Here is a 16936-nt window from a genome sequence, read left to right on the forward strand (position 1 = left end):
TCAAGATGTACTGATAATTACTGGCGATTGGATTGCAAAAGTTGGAAACAAAGAAGAAGGATCAGTAGTTGAAAAATATGGCCTTGGTGATAGAAACAACACTGGAGATATAATAAAGTTATAGAATATTTAAACAACACAAATAATAAACTTGATTTATTGGCCATACCAAAAAAAAAAAAAAAAGACTGCCTTGGCTCCAGTTGTCAGGAATCACATGTATATTCTCATTTTTCTATGAAATTAAGTGTTTTGTATGAATACTGTACTATGTTCCCTTCATTCTTGTTCCCTATACCCAGAGGGCCAGGTTCAGACACCTGCCAGGCTGTTCCAACCTCAGCCTCACTTGACAGGTGAGAGGCATAGGACAAGAACACATACGCGATCTTCTTAAGTGTCTTTTTAAAATATTCACCATTTCTTGATGAAAATATTTCCTAAATGTGCCCCATATTAGGAACATTATTTAGTATATTCTTCCTGGAGTCATCATCATAAACAGAGATTACTGCAATGGGTATTATCACATCATTGCTGGGGAGAAGTAAGCACTGTCAACACAACTAGCTTTGCACTTGGAACTCTTGTGGACTCTTCTCTATGAATCTCTTCCCTCAGTTGATTTTAATTTGTGTCCTCTACCTGTAATAAACCACAATGGTGAGTAGAACTGCTTTCCTGAGTTCTAGCAGATTATCAAGTTTGAGAGTAGTCTTAAATCCCTTGAACTTGCAGTTGGTGTCAGAAGTGAGGGTGTTTTAAGTTCTTCCTAACTCGGTGCACATGAGGCATTGGTGGTTCTGTGGTAGAATTCTCATCTTTCATGCAGGAGACTGGGTTTGATTTCTGGCCAAGGCACCTCAGGTGTCAGTGGAGGCTCGCAAGTTGCTGTAACACTGAACAGGTTTCACTGGAGCTTCCATGCTAAGATGGACTACGAAGAGAGGTCTCGGAATCTACTCTAAAAAATCAGCCAATGAAAACTCTATGGATCTCAATGGTCCAATCCACAGCCAATAATGCGGATGACGCAACATTTTAGTCTCCAGTGCGTGGGGTTTTCATGAGTAAGGGCTGACTCCGTGGCAGCTAACAACTACAACAGCAAGTCTATACATTACTAAAAAATTTGGCAACTCATTTGTGATGGGTGCCATGCCTTTAGCTTGGGAGACATGGCCCTGTGCTGCTCACGTTGTCCGTTATACCACTGCCCTTCAAATATTTTTACTCACACACCCCTAAGAGATTTTGAAAAACTGTCAGCATCCCCTCACATATATTTTAATTGGCATCTAAACATTTTGTAAGCTTAATAGTGATTACAAATATAATTTCTAGCATGTTATAAAACAGATAATTTTAAGATAAATTGGTTACATCTCTTTTCTAAATGTATCAAAAGAATCTAAACACCATAGCAATTTGCTATCACCTGCATCCATGTAGCAGATGCTTTCAGGAGCCATCCTGGGACCCCTTCACAGCCGAGCAACTCATTTCCCAGGTGCCCAGGGTGTGGGCTGCTGCTGGCTCACATCTGTGTCTCTCCACACTGACAGCTTTTGGGTGAAAGGAGCTGCTTAGTCCAATGTTCACTGACTTTAGGGAGACAGCCTATATCCAGTGACTGGTCTATTGTGGGGACCCAGCGGCCTGGCTCCTTGCCTGCATTCACACATCCCAGCATCAGAGCTCCCCTAGGATGGGGCTGTGCCCCTGTGGCAGTTCTATTACAACCCATCTTTTTTCTTTGCCCATTTCTGCTTTCCCCTCTTCCTCACAGTGTTGGTTCCTAGAGCACACCCCAATAAAACCCCTGGACACAAGTTTTTATTCCACAGTATTTCCCTGGGAACCTGACATAAGACATCCATTTTCAAAAGTACATGACTAAGCTCTTCTTTAGCATTAGAGAATTCCATGTTATTTTTTACTTTAATAAACTTACATTTCCATTCCACTTTGTCTGCAGAATTTTATTCTACTGTAGTATATTTTCATGCCTGAAAGTCTTTTATCAATCACCCTGTCATGTTCCTCTGCATCTAAAATATTATAGAAATTAAAATGTGCTAAATTTCTTATAGACTGAGCTATCATTGCAATTATTAGTAACACATATTTGATCAAAATAATATAGCTGTATTATAAATTTTGTAATCGTAGTAGTGCTATCCATTGGAAACCTTCATCTTAGTGGTTTTGAAGGCGGGATATACTCTTCTGATAACCATCACACATAAACAGTACAAGTTAGAATGCCTTTAAGGCAGTGATTTCTATTTTTAGTTAGTTTCTGTTGTCTGTGAATGAATACTATATTCTGCTAGAATGAGCATTCAACATTAGTTCTATTCCATTTTCTGTTTCGTTGACATAGACATAAGAGTATAGTGGGGCCCTGGGTAGTAAAAATGGCTAACGTGTTTGGCTGCTAACCAAAAGATTGGCAGTTCAAGTCTACCCAGAAGTATCTTGGGGGAAAGGCCTGGTGATCTACTTCCAAAAAATCAGCCATTGAAAACCCTATGGAGCACAGTTCTACTCTGACACACATGGGGTAGCCATGAGTCAGAACCAACTCTGCAGCGACTGTTTTTGGTTTGAGAGTATGGTATTTATGCATGTCGTATAAACAGGGAAGTGGAAGGGTAGTTTTGTAATTTTGTTTAGCAGTGCTGTTCTTTGAACTGCTGTGTGACCAAAAACCACAGATCTGTATACAGCGAAACCTGCGAGAGCCAAAACTCTACAGGACTACCCTGTTTTTCCAGGTCTCACAGTTTTCCGCCTGTGAGAAAGTGCAGTCTTACCACTTTTCTATCGCTCATTTTAGTGGAAAATATTTGAGTTTACTTTCTCTGACAGGTTTCTGCCTTACATAGGTTCTGGTTTTCACAGGTTTTATCGAATTACCAAAAACATGATTTTTAACAGTTTATCAGCTGACAACTCAATTTGGTCCTTATTTAGTTTTGCTGAGAACAAAGAATTGGTAACCACCTGACTTGCAAAAGAGTTTGTTAACCAGTCATTAAAGTCATTCCCTTTCTCAACTCCTGCTCCGTATCTCAAATTGTTCCTTTGTCTCCTTTGTTGGTCATCCTTGGAGCCACAAAACCACAGTAAAATTGGGACATAGATGATGAGTTGGCCTCTATTGTGAAGAGAGGGTGGAGGATTGTGAAAAGGAAGACCTTGACTACAGGCGAGTTCTCAGACAGGTTCATTTTAGGAAAAAAATATACATGGAGGTTGAGCATCTGCAGATGATCCCTGCCACTGAATCCCTTGGAAAGCTTCATTGCCACTCGAGGGTACACCTACCCCAGTTTGAAGGTCTCTGTCACATTAGTGGTGCCTCTGGGTGGCACAAATGGTGAAGCACTTCATTACTAACACAAAATGTTGGCAGTTTAAACCCACCCAGAAGCACCTCAGAAGAAAAGCCTGAAGATTTGCTTTTGAAAGGTCCCAGTCTTGAAAACCCTATGGGGTGCAGTTTTACTCCACAATACTTGGGATCTTCATGAGTCAGAATTAACTCGATGGTAACTATTTTGGTTTTTTGGATTTGGGTCACATTAGTACCCAGAGCCCTAAACAACTGGGAGATTTCTCCCATAATTGTGTCCTTATTAAAACTTTTAATTATAAGAAGGTATTTAATATAGATCAGGAAACATTTGACAAAGAGGACAGAGACCTGGTTCTTAGATTTTGACACTAGCTTATCTGCCCCTGGAGTCTTCTGTGTACTTCATTTCCCTTAGTATAAAACGGGGGTAGTGTATCATTCCAAAATATTCTGCAGCTTGCACATGGCATTATGGGGGGGGGGGGGAGAATAAAAAATTAATAAAGAAAAAAAAAGGAAGTTTAAAGCAACTTTTAAAGAATTCTAGCTGTATCCATTCTCTGTTCTCTTATACCTCTTGCTGCTGGCCACGGTGGCAGGGAATTTTTTTACGTGACACAGTTGGTTGGTACAGAAGACTTGAAGGAAATATTACCCAGGGTCAGAAGCGAACTCTCCTGGGTTGTCCTTGAGGCTGTTGGCATATTTTACTTCTTAAATGAATCTTCCTTGAGGCTTTCTTTTCTTTTCTCAATCATTTTCCAAGGGCAATAATTGTGACAAAATTATTGATCTTAGAAGTATTAAGGAACTCAACTACACTTTAAATTTATAACACAAGAGTTTATAAAGCCATAGAAAAAAAACTTAACTCAAGTAATTGAAGTAGAAAGCTTACTTCTGCCTATTTTTTCATTGATTGTCTATTTTTTCTTGAGTTATTGAAAATAATCCACTTCATTCTTTAACTCTGGCTAAAATTATGACTCCCTTCTCACTGATATAGGATATATTACTGAGATTTGATTTTCTTTTTTTTTAATATATATATATGAATATAAAAATGTAGAGATCCACATGTAGTATCTTAAAAAAAAAATAGTAACTATTTAATATTTCTTTTTCTAGGAGGTAGTGTATATGATGAAAAATAGAGTTTAAAGTCAGAAGGCTTGAGATTGACCATGATTTTTAGACAAGCCGCTTAGCTTTATGGAGCTTCTATTTACTTATCTAAAAAATGATGTAATAATTTTCCCTCCCTGGGATTATCTCACGTATGTGAAAGACATATAAATGTAAAAGATCAGAACACAAATTTTAAAAGTCAATATAAAACATATACTCAAAAGCACAGTCCAATAAAATTAATTTTCTCTGTTGTGCTTTAAGGAGTTCAAATTTTGTAAGGAAAGAACAAAAGCAGATTTTAAGTCTAGTCTTATTTTTAAGGAACCAGTCACATGTCTTATCTGTAAACATATGATTTATTTATGTTTTTAATACTGAAGAAACCAGGAAAAAAATACAGTTCAGTTGAACACAGAAATAATTTTATCAATATAGTATTTGGAGGAAAAGAATTCGCTTAATCAAAATACCACAACACTGAATTTCACAGTTAAACCCACATGCAGATTGTAGAATTATGTTACAGAATGTTTTTGATGGAATGTGTTAAATATAAAAACAATCCAATGCAATTTCCACTTAGCACATTGTACAAAACTCAGTTTTCAATGGAATCAACACATCTAAAATCTTTCCCATAAGGTGCTATATACTCAAAAGTGCTTTGTAACATTGAGGTTGAAATCAGGGAGCAAACGTTAGAGAGCTCCACAGTCATCCACCTCAGTAATTAATGAACTTGGGCGCAATGTAAATGAACTCTGCTTATAAAAGGAAACACAGACAATGGACACCTATGACAGTAAATTACTGATGCTCATCCTTCAATAGAGGGTGGGGAAGAGGGACTTCACATTACACATCATTGCAGTCATAATCAAATTGGGTTTAGAGAAAAGAAGAAAAACAGAGGGGGCGGGGAAGAGAGAGCCAAAGAGAGAGAAAAGGAAAGAGCAAAAGAGAGAGACAGAGGCAGAGGCAGAGAGCCAGTAAGAGACAAAGGGAGAAAGTTCACACACTGTTTCCACAACCAGTTTTCCAACTGAGACTAATCCTCAATACAATTAATAGTCCATGACAGCTGTTTTCAGATTTAAGCATACACAGAACTACCTGGAGGGCTCGTTAAAACACCAATTGCTGGGCTCCACCCATAGGATGTGGGCTTGAGGCCAGGAATTTGTGTTTCAAACAAGTACCACGTGATGTTTATGCTACTGATTGAAGTACCAATTTTGAAAACCACTGGGCTATTTTATCTTTGATCATTAAATGGTTCCATTATTTAATAAAAGGAAAAACACCATACAGATTGTATGCCTGGGCCTTAGGGATAAAGTACACCAGGCAGCCAGCATGGACTGTATGATGATTTAGGGCAATGGTTCTCAGCTTTGACTACATAGTAGAACCAACTGAAGAGTTAAAAAATATATACTGATGCCCAGGCCCATCTAAAACTAATTATATCTGAATCTCTGCAATGGGGACTGGGAGTAAGTCATTTATGAAAGTACCCCATGAAATTCTAATGTGTAGTGCAGCTAGAGATTTACTGCTTTAGGAAATTCTCTTTCTTTCATCTTCTCACACATGTGCTCTTTTCTAGGTACTGGTATGTGAACAAGAGTGTCTTCAAGGAAATCAAAATCCTTAGGAGGCACACTGATGCACAACTAGGAAACAATATCAGGGGTAATTTAGAAAGTGATTGTGACTGCTGATTGACAATGCACTGCAGGGTTAGTTTACAGGTTTGAAATAACAGAACTCTGCAAGGTGAGAGGCACACTAATTTAATCCAAGTTTCTTTTCCTTTGAATGCAATCAACCAGTCTAGTCTCTACAATGCTGACATATATATGCTGATGTACTATGTTTACCTGCTATAATTATTATACTCACCCTCACTTAGCTAAATTATTTACTACTTCGATTTAAATTCCAGTGTCCCTATAAATAAGACCCCCAGGGATAAAATGCTACAAGTTACCCTTTTCACTGGGGCAAGCAGAACTAGAAACACAAAAAACAAAGAGCATTCTCAAATAATGTTTCCACTCTAAACTACTCTTCTGACAAAAATAAAAAGCATCACTGTTTCTAAGTGTAAGTGAAGATGCATGCCATAGAATCCTTTTCTGGAAGGACTTACAGGTCTGGAACAATTTTTAGTATTGATTATACATGCAACAACTCTTTGAGCTTATTTTCATAGTCATTTAAAGCCCCAACCCAGAGATTTTAAATAAAACTCCTACACAGGAATCTAGGACTAATATTTGATTGTAAAATAAAAAGGAACTTAAACCCCAGATGTCAGGATGAGGTCTTTCAGGTGGATCTTTGGTGAAAGTCAAACATTTTGAAAACCATCCTTTTGATTGGAATACAGGTGTGTCAGCTGTGTCAAATCTGTAGTGGCCTCACAGTTCTCCATTCGGGACCATGGTTCCTAAGGAGTGTCCTATAGGTCTACTTCAGGTATCCTCATGGTGCTTACTGTGCTATTGATCAGCATTGGCAGATTGGGAAACACAAGCATAGTGATTAAAAAGAAAAATCTAAAGTCCTGGTGAGATGCCTGGGTGAATCTTTCATCGCTCTTCATGTCTTCCAGAATACATTCTTTAAATATCCTGAAGAATAATAAAAAGAATAGTAGTAGCATGACCATCATACCTCAGGGTGGTAGAAACTGGGCACTAAAAATGTGAGGGCATCAAGGAAACATCAGGACATGCCAAAAATAACTTTGGCCTTTAGTTCCCCTCTTCAATGTTACGCAGGCACACCCCCCCCCCACACGCATATATATCTTTACAAAACTGCAAAAATCAAAGCATAGAACGCATTTTGAGGCAAATAATCACAGTCAACCTTCATTCCATCCTTTTAAACACTAAATGGGAAATGAATTCTGGAACAGTGTTTGACTCTTCTCTTCTGTGGTTTGCAAAGGAGAGAAGCTGCCTCTTTTCCCTTATGGCACTTGGTCACTCTTCTCTGTATTTCATCTTTGGGGCCCAGTCAGGGAACTTCATGGAATCCCTGGGTGGTGCAGATAGTTACACACTAGGCTACTAACAATATTGGCAGTTCAAATCCACCCAGAGGCTTCCCAGAGGAAAGGCCTGGTGATCGAATTACGAACGGTCACAGCCATGAAAACCCCGTGGAGCGTGCAGTTCTACTCTGACACGCATGGGGTCGCCATAAGTCAGAATAGACTCACAGCAACGGTTTTTGTTTTGTTTTAAGGAAGATATAGTTCTCACTCCTTCAGAGAGCTGTGCTTGCAAAGACCCAGACTGTGACTTAAGAGTTGAAACTGAAATAGAAGTGGGTCCCTGTGAGTCTCCTTGGCCCCACCTCCATCTTACCCAGCCCTCGCCGGCACAGCAGGGAACAGAAGTCTGTGTGTGTCTGTCTGTGAAGTCTGTGTGTACTCAGGGACCCATAAACGTGCCAACCAGCACGAAAGTGATCAGATCAGACTTAAAACTCACCGTCTGTCATGAAGTCTCTTAGACCTTCGCGTGGTTCCGGGAAACATTTGCATTCTCACTTTCTCTTTGCACCGTACGCTCTTGCTTCTCTTGGGTTTCAGTGAAGTCAGGCTTCACAGGAAGCTTTTCTACAGCCTGTAGACTCTCTCTATTCAGCTCTGACTCTGTCTCCTTTGATAATCTGAATGCCTCAGCTGCTCCCGACTCCAGACCCCCATCACTGCTCCCAGTCCCCGCCTCCTCTCCCACTGATCTCGCTCGTGGTGTGCTTTCCTCTTCCCCTCCGTCTTGATCACGTCCTAGCTGTGGACATCCGCCGTCCAGATCAGAAGGTTCTAGCAGAGCTCCCAGCCCAACCTCTGGTGTTGATGCCATTGTCACCTCCTCCACCGCTGCCAACTCCTCACTGCTTAGCCCTATTTCCTCTACCACTACTGTCTCTGCAGCAGCTGTTTTTCCTACTAATTCATCCACTCTGTGCCAAGTTTCCACCCCAGCACCATCTGGAAAGGAAGAGGCTTTATTTACTGTTTTCCCCTCAGCTCTTTTCATATCTGTCAACTCCTCCCTCTTCTCTGTGACCATTTCTGCCATTTCTCCTTCCTTCAGGTCTTCCTCAGCAACAACTGCTCCTTCTCCCAAGCTCCCATCACCCTCTGTGTTCCTGTCCTTCAACACTCTTCTCCCCAGACTGCACTCTTGCTCCTCCTCCTCCATGTCGTCACCCATTGCTTCCTCGAACTTCTCTACCATCATGGAGTCTCCTTCAGGAACATCTCCTTGGGTCATGGTCATGTCCCCCACTCCTTCTCGCTCCTGTAAAGGCCCTTCTTTATCCCTCCCCTCCAAGCCTGCAAAGCAACCTTGATCTTTCGCTGCATACTCCTCAGCTTCACCTGTGCTTGTGACCATCACCTCTGGTGCCTGCACCTTTCCTGCCAGCTCACTTTTAGGCGCTCCTAATACATCCTCTCCATCATATTGCGGCCCCTCGTCCTTCTCTGCAGGCACCACATTCTCCTTGTGAACCAGTTCTGCTCTGCTTTTGTGCTCTGTGTCTCTGGTTTCTGTTAGTTTTTCCCCGCCTCCTTCTTCCCTCAGAGTTATGTTTTCCAGTGACTTTTCCAATCCAGGTACTGCTTCAAACACGGCTAATCCTCTGGCTTCTAGTGAATCTTCTCTTTGCAGCCCTGAATCTTCAGTCAATTCAGATTCCTCCATGGGTGCTTCATCCTTAGCATCAGATGCCATTTCCTCTGTGGGGGCTTTTGTCTCTTCCTCAGATCTGTTTTCTTTCATGATTTCCCCCTCTTCCTCTTTAAATTTTTCCTCTTTAAATTCTTTGCCTTCTTCTAGAGCATTTTCATGCTTAAGTTCATTTGTCCTTTTCACCTCTTCTCCCTCAGATTCAGTTTCCCTCAGATGTGTTTTTGGGCTCTCAGCTTTCTTCCTCTCTCTTGCTGCATCTAATTCCTCAGATAACATTTCTTGCCTATCATCTTCCCTATTAGATTCTACCTTAGCCACGATGTTCTCCCTTTCCTCATCTTCCTTACTTTCCTTCCTTCCTTCTTCAGGGCTGTCCTCCCAACCCATCTGGTTTACCTCTGCCTTCTCAGAGATTGAGGGGCTCAAGGGTGTTTCCATTCCCATAATTTCCTTCCACTCTTTGGCTAGGTCCTCTCCCTCAAGTATTGCTTCTTCTGGACCATCCTCTCTCTTGGATGCTGCTTCTTCCACAGGTCCTATGTTCTCTAGGTCTGTGGATAATTCTTCTTCATTTTCTTCCTCATCTGGCTTCTCAGGCCCTGCCTCATTCACAACAGCCCCTCTCTCAGCCTCTTCCTTCACTGGAGGCGATGCTGTGTCTCTCAGGGCTGCTAGCTCCTCAACATACTTTAAGTCCAGAGCTGCTAGCTCCTCAACACACTTTAAGTCCAGAGCTGCTGCCTTGCTTCCAAGTGCTGACTTCTCTGAACCGTTTTCCACTTCAGAAACTACCTCATCTGTCTCAAGAACTCTTTGCATCAAGCCTTGCTCTTTAGGAGCCCCATCCTCGTTCAGACTTGCAGAGTCTCCTGCTGCTTCTTTTCCCATGGAGTTTAACCCTTCTTCACCCAGATTTCTGTCCCCTTCTTCTGCTGCTGCCCCTGCCCCACTCACAATGTCCTGAGGGACCTCTCTTTCCACAGTAAACTGTTCTTCTGCTAATGCTGGCTGTGCTGCTGTTGTCTTCCACTCCCCAAAGGGAACCTCATTAACCCCAAATTTCCCCCACAATGTTGCCTCCCCTTCTCGTTCTATCATGTCAGCATCCCTGGGTTGGGGAATTTCATCTTCCTCAATTGCTTCTTTCTTCTCCAGCATATACATTTCTGGTGCAACTTGCTTGGGTTCCTTGTTTGAGTTGAGTACTGTTATTTTCTCCACCACTAAATCCCCATTTGGTGCTATAAACATAAGGTTAGAAAACAAAGTTACTTTAATCAAAGTGGACAAGGAGGGAGAGATTTATATATAATGTATAATATTTGTATATAAGAGACATAGTTATATGTAATATCAAGGGGCAGTTGATAGTATATATATATAAAACATTTCTTTGATTCTATGCCATCTCTGTAGTGTGCACCATTATTTAGTAATGTCTTTTTATGATAAAAAGAAATGCTATCAAATTTAACAGACACATTGATATGAAAGGAAAGTTGAATATCGGAAATGTTGAAAAGCAAAAGAAAGTCTTAGCATCAGTAGAATGTTACACGTTCACACTCACAGCTAAACACACATGTGCATAGGCACACCAACTACTTTCCTTTGAAATATTAAGACTTGTAGAAAAATTACACAATAAGAAAAATAGTGACTATTACATCTTTTTAAAAGTAATTATTCCATATAATAAATCTGTCCTCTGCTTACATTTCTTGTACTTATGGGGCATTTAGCAACACAACCATAATAGAGTGTGAGTTGATCATTATGCCATACATTATGACCATATTTTACAGCTATTATATCTAGATTCAAGGAGCCCTGGTGGCTCAGTGGTTAGAAGTTCAGCTGCTAACAGAAAGGTCGGTGGTTCGAAACCACCATCCACTCCTGGGAGAAAGATGTGACAGTCTGCTTCTGTAAAGATTACAGCCTTGGAAACCCAATGGGGTCGTTCTACTTTGTCCTACAGGGTCGCTATGAGTTAGAATCAACCTAACGACAATGTTTTTTTTTTTTTTTTAATCTAGACTTAGTCATCAAATAATGTTGTAGCTCAAGGTACGAAATTTTCCTAAAGACATCCATTTGTATTACAGGTCAGGATACCTCCCGTCTACGTTCAGAAACTAATTTGCCTTTGGCAAAACAAGATCACAGAGCAAGACAGGACTTTGTAGTCTGGGACAATTTTCAACATAAATTACCTTCTTGATGTAGTTCATAAGTTCTCATCCAGAATTCCCTGGCGAATAAGAGTGTACTAGCTATAACACTTAAATAACTATAAATTCAATATGTCTTTTAAAAGGCTTCAAATGTATTTCTTCTTATTTAACAAAGACATGTACTTTTGTTGGAAGGATCAAAATAAGTAAATGCATGTCCTACCAAACACCCAGGGCATTTTAATTTTCCAACTGCAGAATAATATCGAGGAAGATAGGATCTTCCAAAGTGGTCACCTTAATATTTCCTATTAATCTGATCTTCTCTTATAAAAGACTCTGGACTAAAAACCCAGAAATGACCATACTAGGATGTCAACCTCCAGATTATATAAATTTATGAAACAGGCAAATATGTCTTTCTCATTTTTTTTTAACTTGCTTGTCTTCTTGGCTAGTTTGCTTACCCCTAACCCCATCACCAACAATCTGTCAGAAAACTAAAGCCCTGACATTACTACTTTCTTCTCCACTCTTATACCCATCCAGGACTGTCTTACCACTCCATCACTTCTCTTAACAGAAAACATGCCTATATTTCGTTATTCCCTGAGTCTCTTTCCTGCTACTATGATAAACCATTTCTAGGTAAAGCAATAATAGCTGATATCACATCTCTCTTAAAACAGTGCATCTGGACTGAAGGCTTTGATGTTTTCTTTCAAAGGAGTAAAATACAAATTTCAGGCCGATCAATGAGCTGCAGCTAACTTTTATAGATGGTCTTCAGCATACCACACCAGCTATTAACTAAATGGTACATAGAAGCTCCCAAAGGGAGATGTAGAAAGAAGCAAATGCTTGTTCACAGAAGATATAGTCAAATAAACTCAAAATAAAAATAATATAGTCAATTCACCTGACAGAATGTGACACATTTTATTTCATTAGAGATTATTACTGGATTTAAATCGAAACAATGAGGAAACAACAACGTGTGTCAAATCTCTTAATAGTATATCTACTGTTATGCCAATTCTTTCATGAAAGTGTATGAAAAAGTCAGTTATAAAAAGCATTTAAGTAAAATCCCTTATTTTGCTAGGCTGGCCTCTAAATTTATCAGTTAATTAAAGAACACTTGGGAAAACATGGAATGAAATTGCCTAGACACAATGTATGCTGAAATTCTAGGACAGAAAGTACTAATGGCATCCAGCCAAGCTGCTGTCTGAACGTGCCCACCATAGGGAAGCCATACGTAAGATTCCAGAAGCAAGGGAGGAAGAGGATGTGAAGGCTTTCTAAGAAAGAGTAGTATGAAAACATGCCTTATTTATTTATTTATTTATTTATGACTGTAACCTCATGGGTTCCTGAAAAAATAATATAAATATGAGAGACCAAGCAACATTCACAACAGGGACGACTTGATTTAATGAAATAAGTATGGACTTGGGAGTCTGATCTGGGTGAGAATGCCATCTCTGCCACTTATTAGTTGTATACACTTGGAAATAAAAACCTCTCTAATCCTTCATTTTCTCATCCATAAAATGTGAAGAGTAATGCTTGGCTCACAGAATCCTTGCACAAGAAAATGATGTGGTCTAGGTAAAATGCTTAGTACGGTGCCTGGCACACAGACAACCCTAATAAATCTTCTTCCCACACTCTCCTATCACCGCTTACTAATCTATTAGGTTTTCTTGTTTGAACTGGATTTTGTCAATAACAACCAATATGTCTGCATTGCAGGATGGCTGGGAGGTACACTACTACAGCTCCTCGGTTGAATGAGTGCTATTCATGGGGCAGCTGGTACTCCAAGATCTATATGCAACAGTGTGATATTTGTGCCTATATTAATCATTTCTTTCAAAATTACTTAAGTTATGTATCTCTTATTTGGAGAATTGTCACTGCTCTTGAAAATGCAATATGCTATTTTATGGCTAATCATTTAATAAATAAGACTATATATTGGAACCATTGTCTGATGCTTTCTTCTGGGGCACATGGGCATATTTGTAGACTCATCCTGCCTGTGTCTGAAATGAATTTGAATATTCTACCATGTAGTGAGCAGCTGCTACATTACAGTAACTGCTGGATGTTTCACACACATTACTGATAATCTTCACAACAACCTATCAAAGTAGATGAGGTTAATGAAATTTGAAAAGATTCAGAAAACTGGGTTATATAGGAATTCATAAGCTATTGAGTAAGCATTTATAAAGCCTTTAGTAAATAGTAGCAGATATTAACATTATTATCCAAGGTGCTGAGCCAGGAAGTGGAAAGACTTGGATTTGAATTCAAATCTGTATAACTCTCATGATCAAGAACTAATGAACCATGTGGAAACTACTGTTGGAAGACAGTTATCCATGGATTCCTTATGTTTCTGCATGTTTTGAGAACAAAGACACTGACTTTTTTTGCTCGAGACAATCTTTTCAAGAATATTTGTATAGTGAATAGCCTTAGAAGATAAAATGTCTCCCTTTATAGCACAGGACAGGTCTGTTTACTATCCAGTACAATAAAATGTTTCCCTTCACAGCAAAGATCAGGCAGGCTTACAGCCCATTATAAAAGGTGTGGTTTCCCTAAGCTCAGGCTGCTCTCCTGTAACTCAGCCCACTGCCTGTGCAAGTGTCACCTGGCTCTCTTCACATTGCCTGTGGGGAATTGGCACTTAGGAAACCAGCATAAATGCAGATACTCTGGTTACTGCTATTTGCCATAAGTAATAAATTCCTTTTTCTCTGACCTAAGAGTCTTGTGTCTTCTGCCAGCATACATGAAACTGTGGCAGGCTAACCTGTGTGCTTGAAAGTAAAGTATAATCTCAGATGCCTCACTGTTCTTGATGACTTTCATTAAAAATTATACATAGGGGTCTTGTGATGAACACACACACACACACACACACACACTCAAATAAAGCTATTTTTAAAGTTTTCCACTAAGAATGGGAAGATCTGATTTCAAGGGCACAGCAAGTTCGACCAGATACGTATTCATCATGCTCTGTTAAATCACTCTAATTGGTAGTCTTGCAGCTGGAATAGTTATCACCAAGTGTCAGGTCACATGCTGATAGCAATGAATTCTTTCCTAATTTAAAAAAATGAGGGTTTCAGTTGAATCACTGTGAAAGGTGCCTGGGTTCTCAATATCTCCAATGGGTCAGTTAAGGCAGATTTGCTATCCTTCCAACTAACTGGGAGTGGGAGGCAAGCAATGAAATGTGTCATAATACCGATCTGAAAATTTCTACCAGTATTTTATAATCTCAAGTCCTTTACTTTATACATATATATATATATATATAATTTTTTTTCATCTTAGGCACCAATGTATTCAAAAAAGAAGAGCACTCATATCTAATGTCAACTTTGGAGCTCCTATTCAGGCCTCTCAACTACCTCCTGCCATCCTATTTATTAAAGGAAAGCAGAATAAAAGTGATAGAAGGGGAAACGCGGATAGGAAGATGAAAGATGGAAATGGGTCTGTCTTTTGCACAGGATTCCTGAACGTCTTTCCTAGGTAACGGTGTGGACTTACCTCCATGCGTGTCAATCTCTGGCTTCTTCAAGTGCTTCCCCTGCTCCTCTGAGCTGCTAACATCAGGCTCAGCATCCGAGTGGCTCTCGCAGCCAGGTTCCAAGGATTCAGCTACTATCTGTCTAACTGGTTGGAGATAATAAAATATCACAAGGTATAAAAACAGGTCATGGGAACGTTGAGCTATTTCACATCATTTAAGCAAGTGGAGTTAATTTTAGACCAGATGCTACTTTGGTTTTAAACTCTATTAGAATTAAACAACTCCGCAGCTATGATTACAAAAAGAAAACACAACACACAGGCGATTGTGAAATAAAGAAATCCATGCAAAGAAATGGTTGCATTAAAGTAAACAATCACTCCAAGCACCAGTGACAGATTTGCCAAATGCACATGCAATGAAACGATTGAAAAAGTGGTTTAGTCGCCTTTTCCTTTCTGAAATTTTGTGTTACGTCTTTTATGCCACCAGTCATCACTGCTCTTTTCAATTGCTAAAACTCCCAGAGCGGACTATACTACGAACATTTCATCCATTAGTAGATATTGGTGATTTGACCCCAAACTCACTCTCGTGTGGACAGAGCCAAAAAAGCTATTACATAATTTCCATTAATTTGACAGTAAAAACTGTCACAGGAATTCCTGTTATCTCTAGCTGATTACTAGGATAGACCTGAAAATCACAGAGACCTAAGTTCAAGTTCCATACCCCTTACTAACTGTGTCACCTTGGGCAAGTTTTTGGCCTAAGCCTCAGTTTACTCATCTGTCAAAAACATATAATATCTAATCAGTGGTTATTAGGAGGAATAAATGAAGTAATATATGTAAAGTGTGATTATTAGCAAGTGTCTAAGCACTTAATCAGTGATGATAATGATAAGAATAACAATTTCTGTTTTAAGCATAGTCACCCAATCTGCTATGATTCTAGGCAAAATTGTAAGGCCAATTAAGTTTGTCTTTAGTTTCTGCCACTTCCCTGTCTACATCCCTTGCCTGTAACCTGATGCGCTATCTTCCTAAATCATACAGCATCTACCATCATGCCACTTTCTGGTTAACAAAAGCTTACTTAAGCAACACTACACCTAGATCTCTCTTTCTGGGTAAGAACATCATATCTCTAAAATACCCTTTTATTTCTTTCCTTGCCCTGTAGACACTTCATTTTGGCACTCTGTTAAAAAGAAAAACCCAAGAATAAAACCAGTCTTGCTAAGGTATGAATAAAAAGGCTGAGTGTGTTAACTAACCAACCCCAAAAACCAAACCCATTGCTGTCAAACAGACTGATTCATAGTGATCCCATAGGATTTCCCAGGCTGTAAATCTCTACAGAAGCAGACTGCCACAGCTTTCTCCCAAAGAGCCACTGGTGGTTTCGAACTACCAATGTTTCAGTTAGCAGTTAAGCGCTTTAACCACTCCACCACCAGGGCTCCAGCAGTTACCTTCATTTAAAAAGAGAAGCTGATTAACCTGGTGAGAACCAATGACAGAATTTTAGTGGAGAAATTTTTTCAAAGGGCAGCCCTAGGGTCACTATTATAGTTACCAAGCTAAAGACCAGCTGACCTATAAAAAAAAAAAAAAAAACTGGGTAATTAATCAGAGTGGTCTCAAATTTTATTATTCAGCATAAGCATAGGCAGGGACAGATGCTCAGAAGGCAGTTTTCCAGACCATACTCCCAGGTATTCTGATTCAGTAGGTCTAGTGATTGATTAAACTCTGGGCTATTAACTGAAAGATTGGCAATTCAAACCCACCAGCTGCTCCATGGGAGAAAGATGTGGCAGCCTGCTTCCTTAAAAAGTTACAGCCTTGGAAACCCTATGGGACAGTTCTACTCTTTCCTACAGGGTCGCTATGAGTTGGAATTGACTTGACAGCAATGGGTTTGGGTTTTGGCTTTTATGTTAAGACCCAGGTACACCCTTATTCTGATACAGCTGACC

General features: G+C 39.7%; 1 protein-coding gene across 1 annotated transcript in view; it reads right to left on the reverse strand.

Annotated features, from left to right (window-relative positions):
* Positions 1–4386: 4386 nt before the first annotated feature.
* ERICH3 (glutamate rich 3) overlaps positions 4387–16936 on the reverse strand; it is a 116106-nt gene continuing 103556 nt past the window's right edge. Inside the window, exons 13-15 of the mRNA XM_023549646.2 lie at positions 14970–15095; positions 8005–10484; positions 4387–7134 (exon numbers count right to left, since the gene is read on the reverse strand). Coding sequence (XP_023405414.2) covers positions 8023–10484; positions 14970–15095 — 2588 coding nt within the window. The 3' untranslated portion in view covers positions 4387–7134; positions 8005–8022. The remainder of the gene's footprint in view (positions 7135–8004; positions 10485–14969; positions 15096–16936) is intronic.

Source organism: Loxodonta africana, chromosome 3 (genome assembly GCF_030014295.1).
Source record: "Loxodonta africana isolate mLoxAfr1 chromosome 3, mLoxAfr1.hap2, whole genome shotgun sequence".
Lineage (NCBI taxonomy): Eukaryota > Metazoa > Chordata > Mammalia > Proboscidea > Elephantidae > Loxodonta > Loxodonta africana.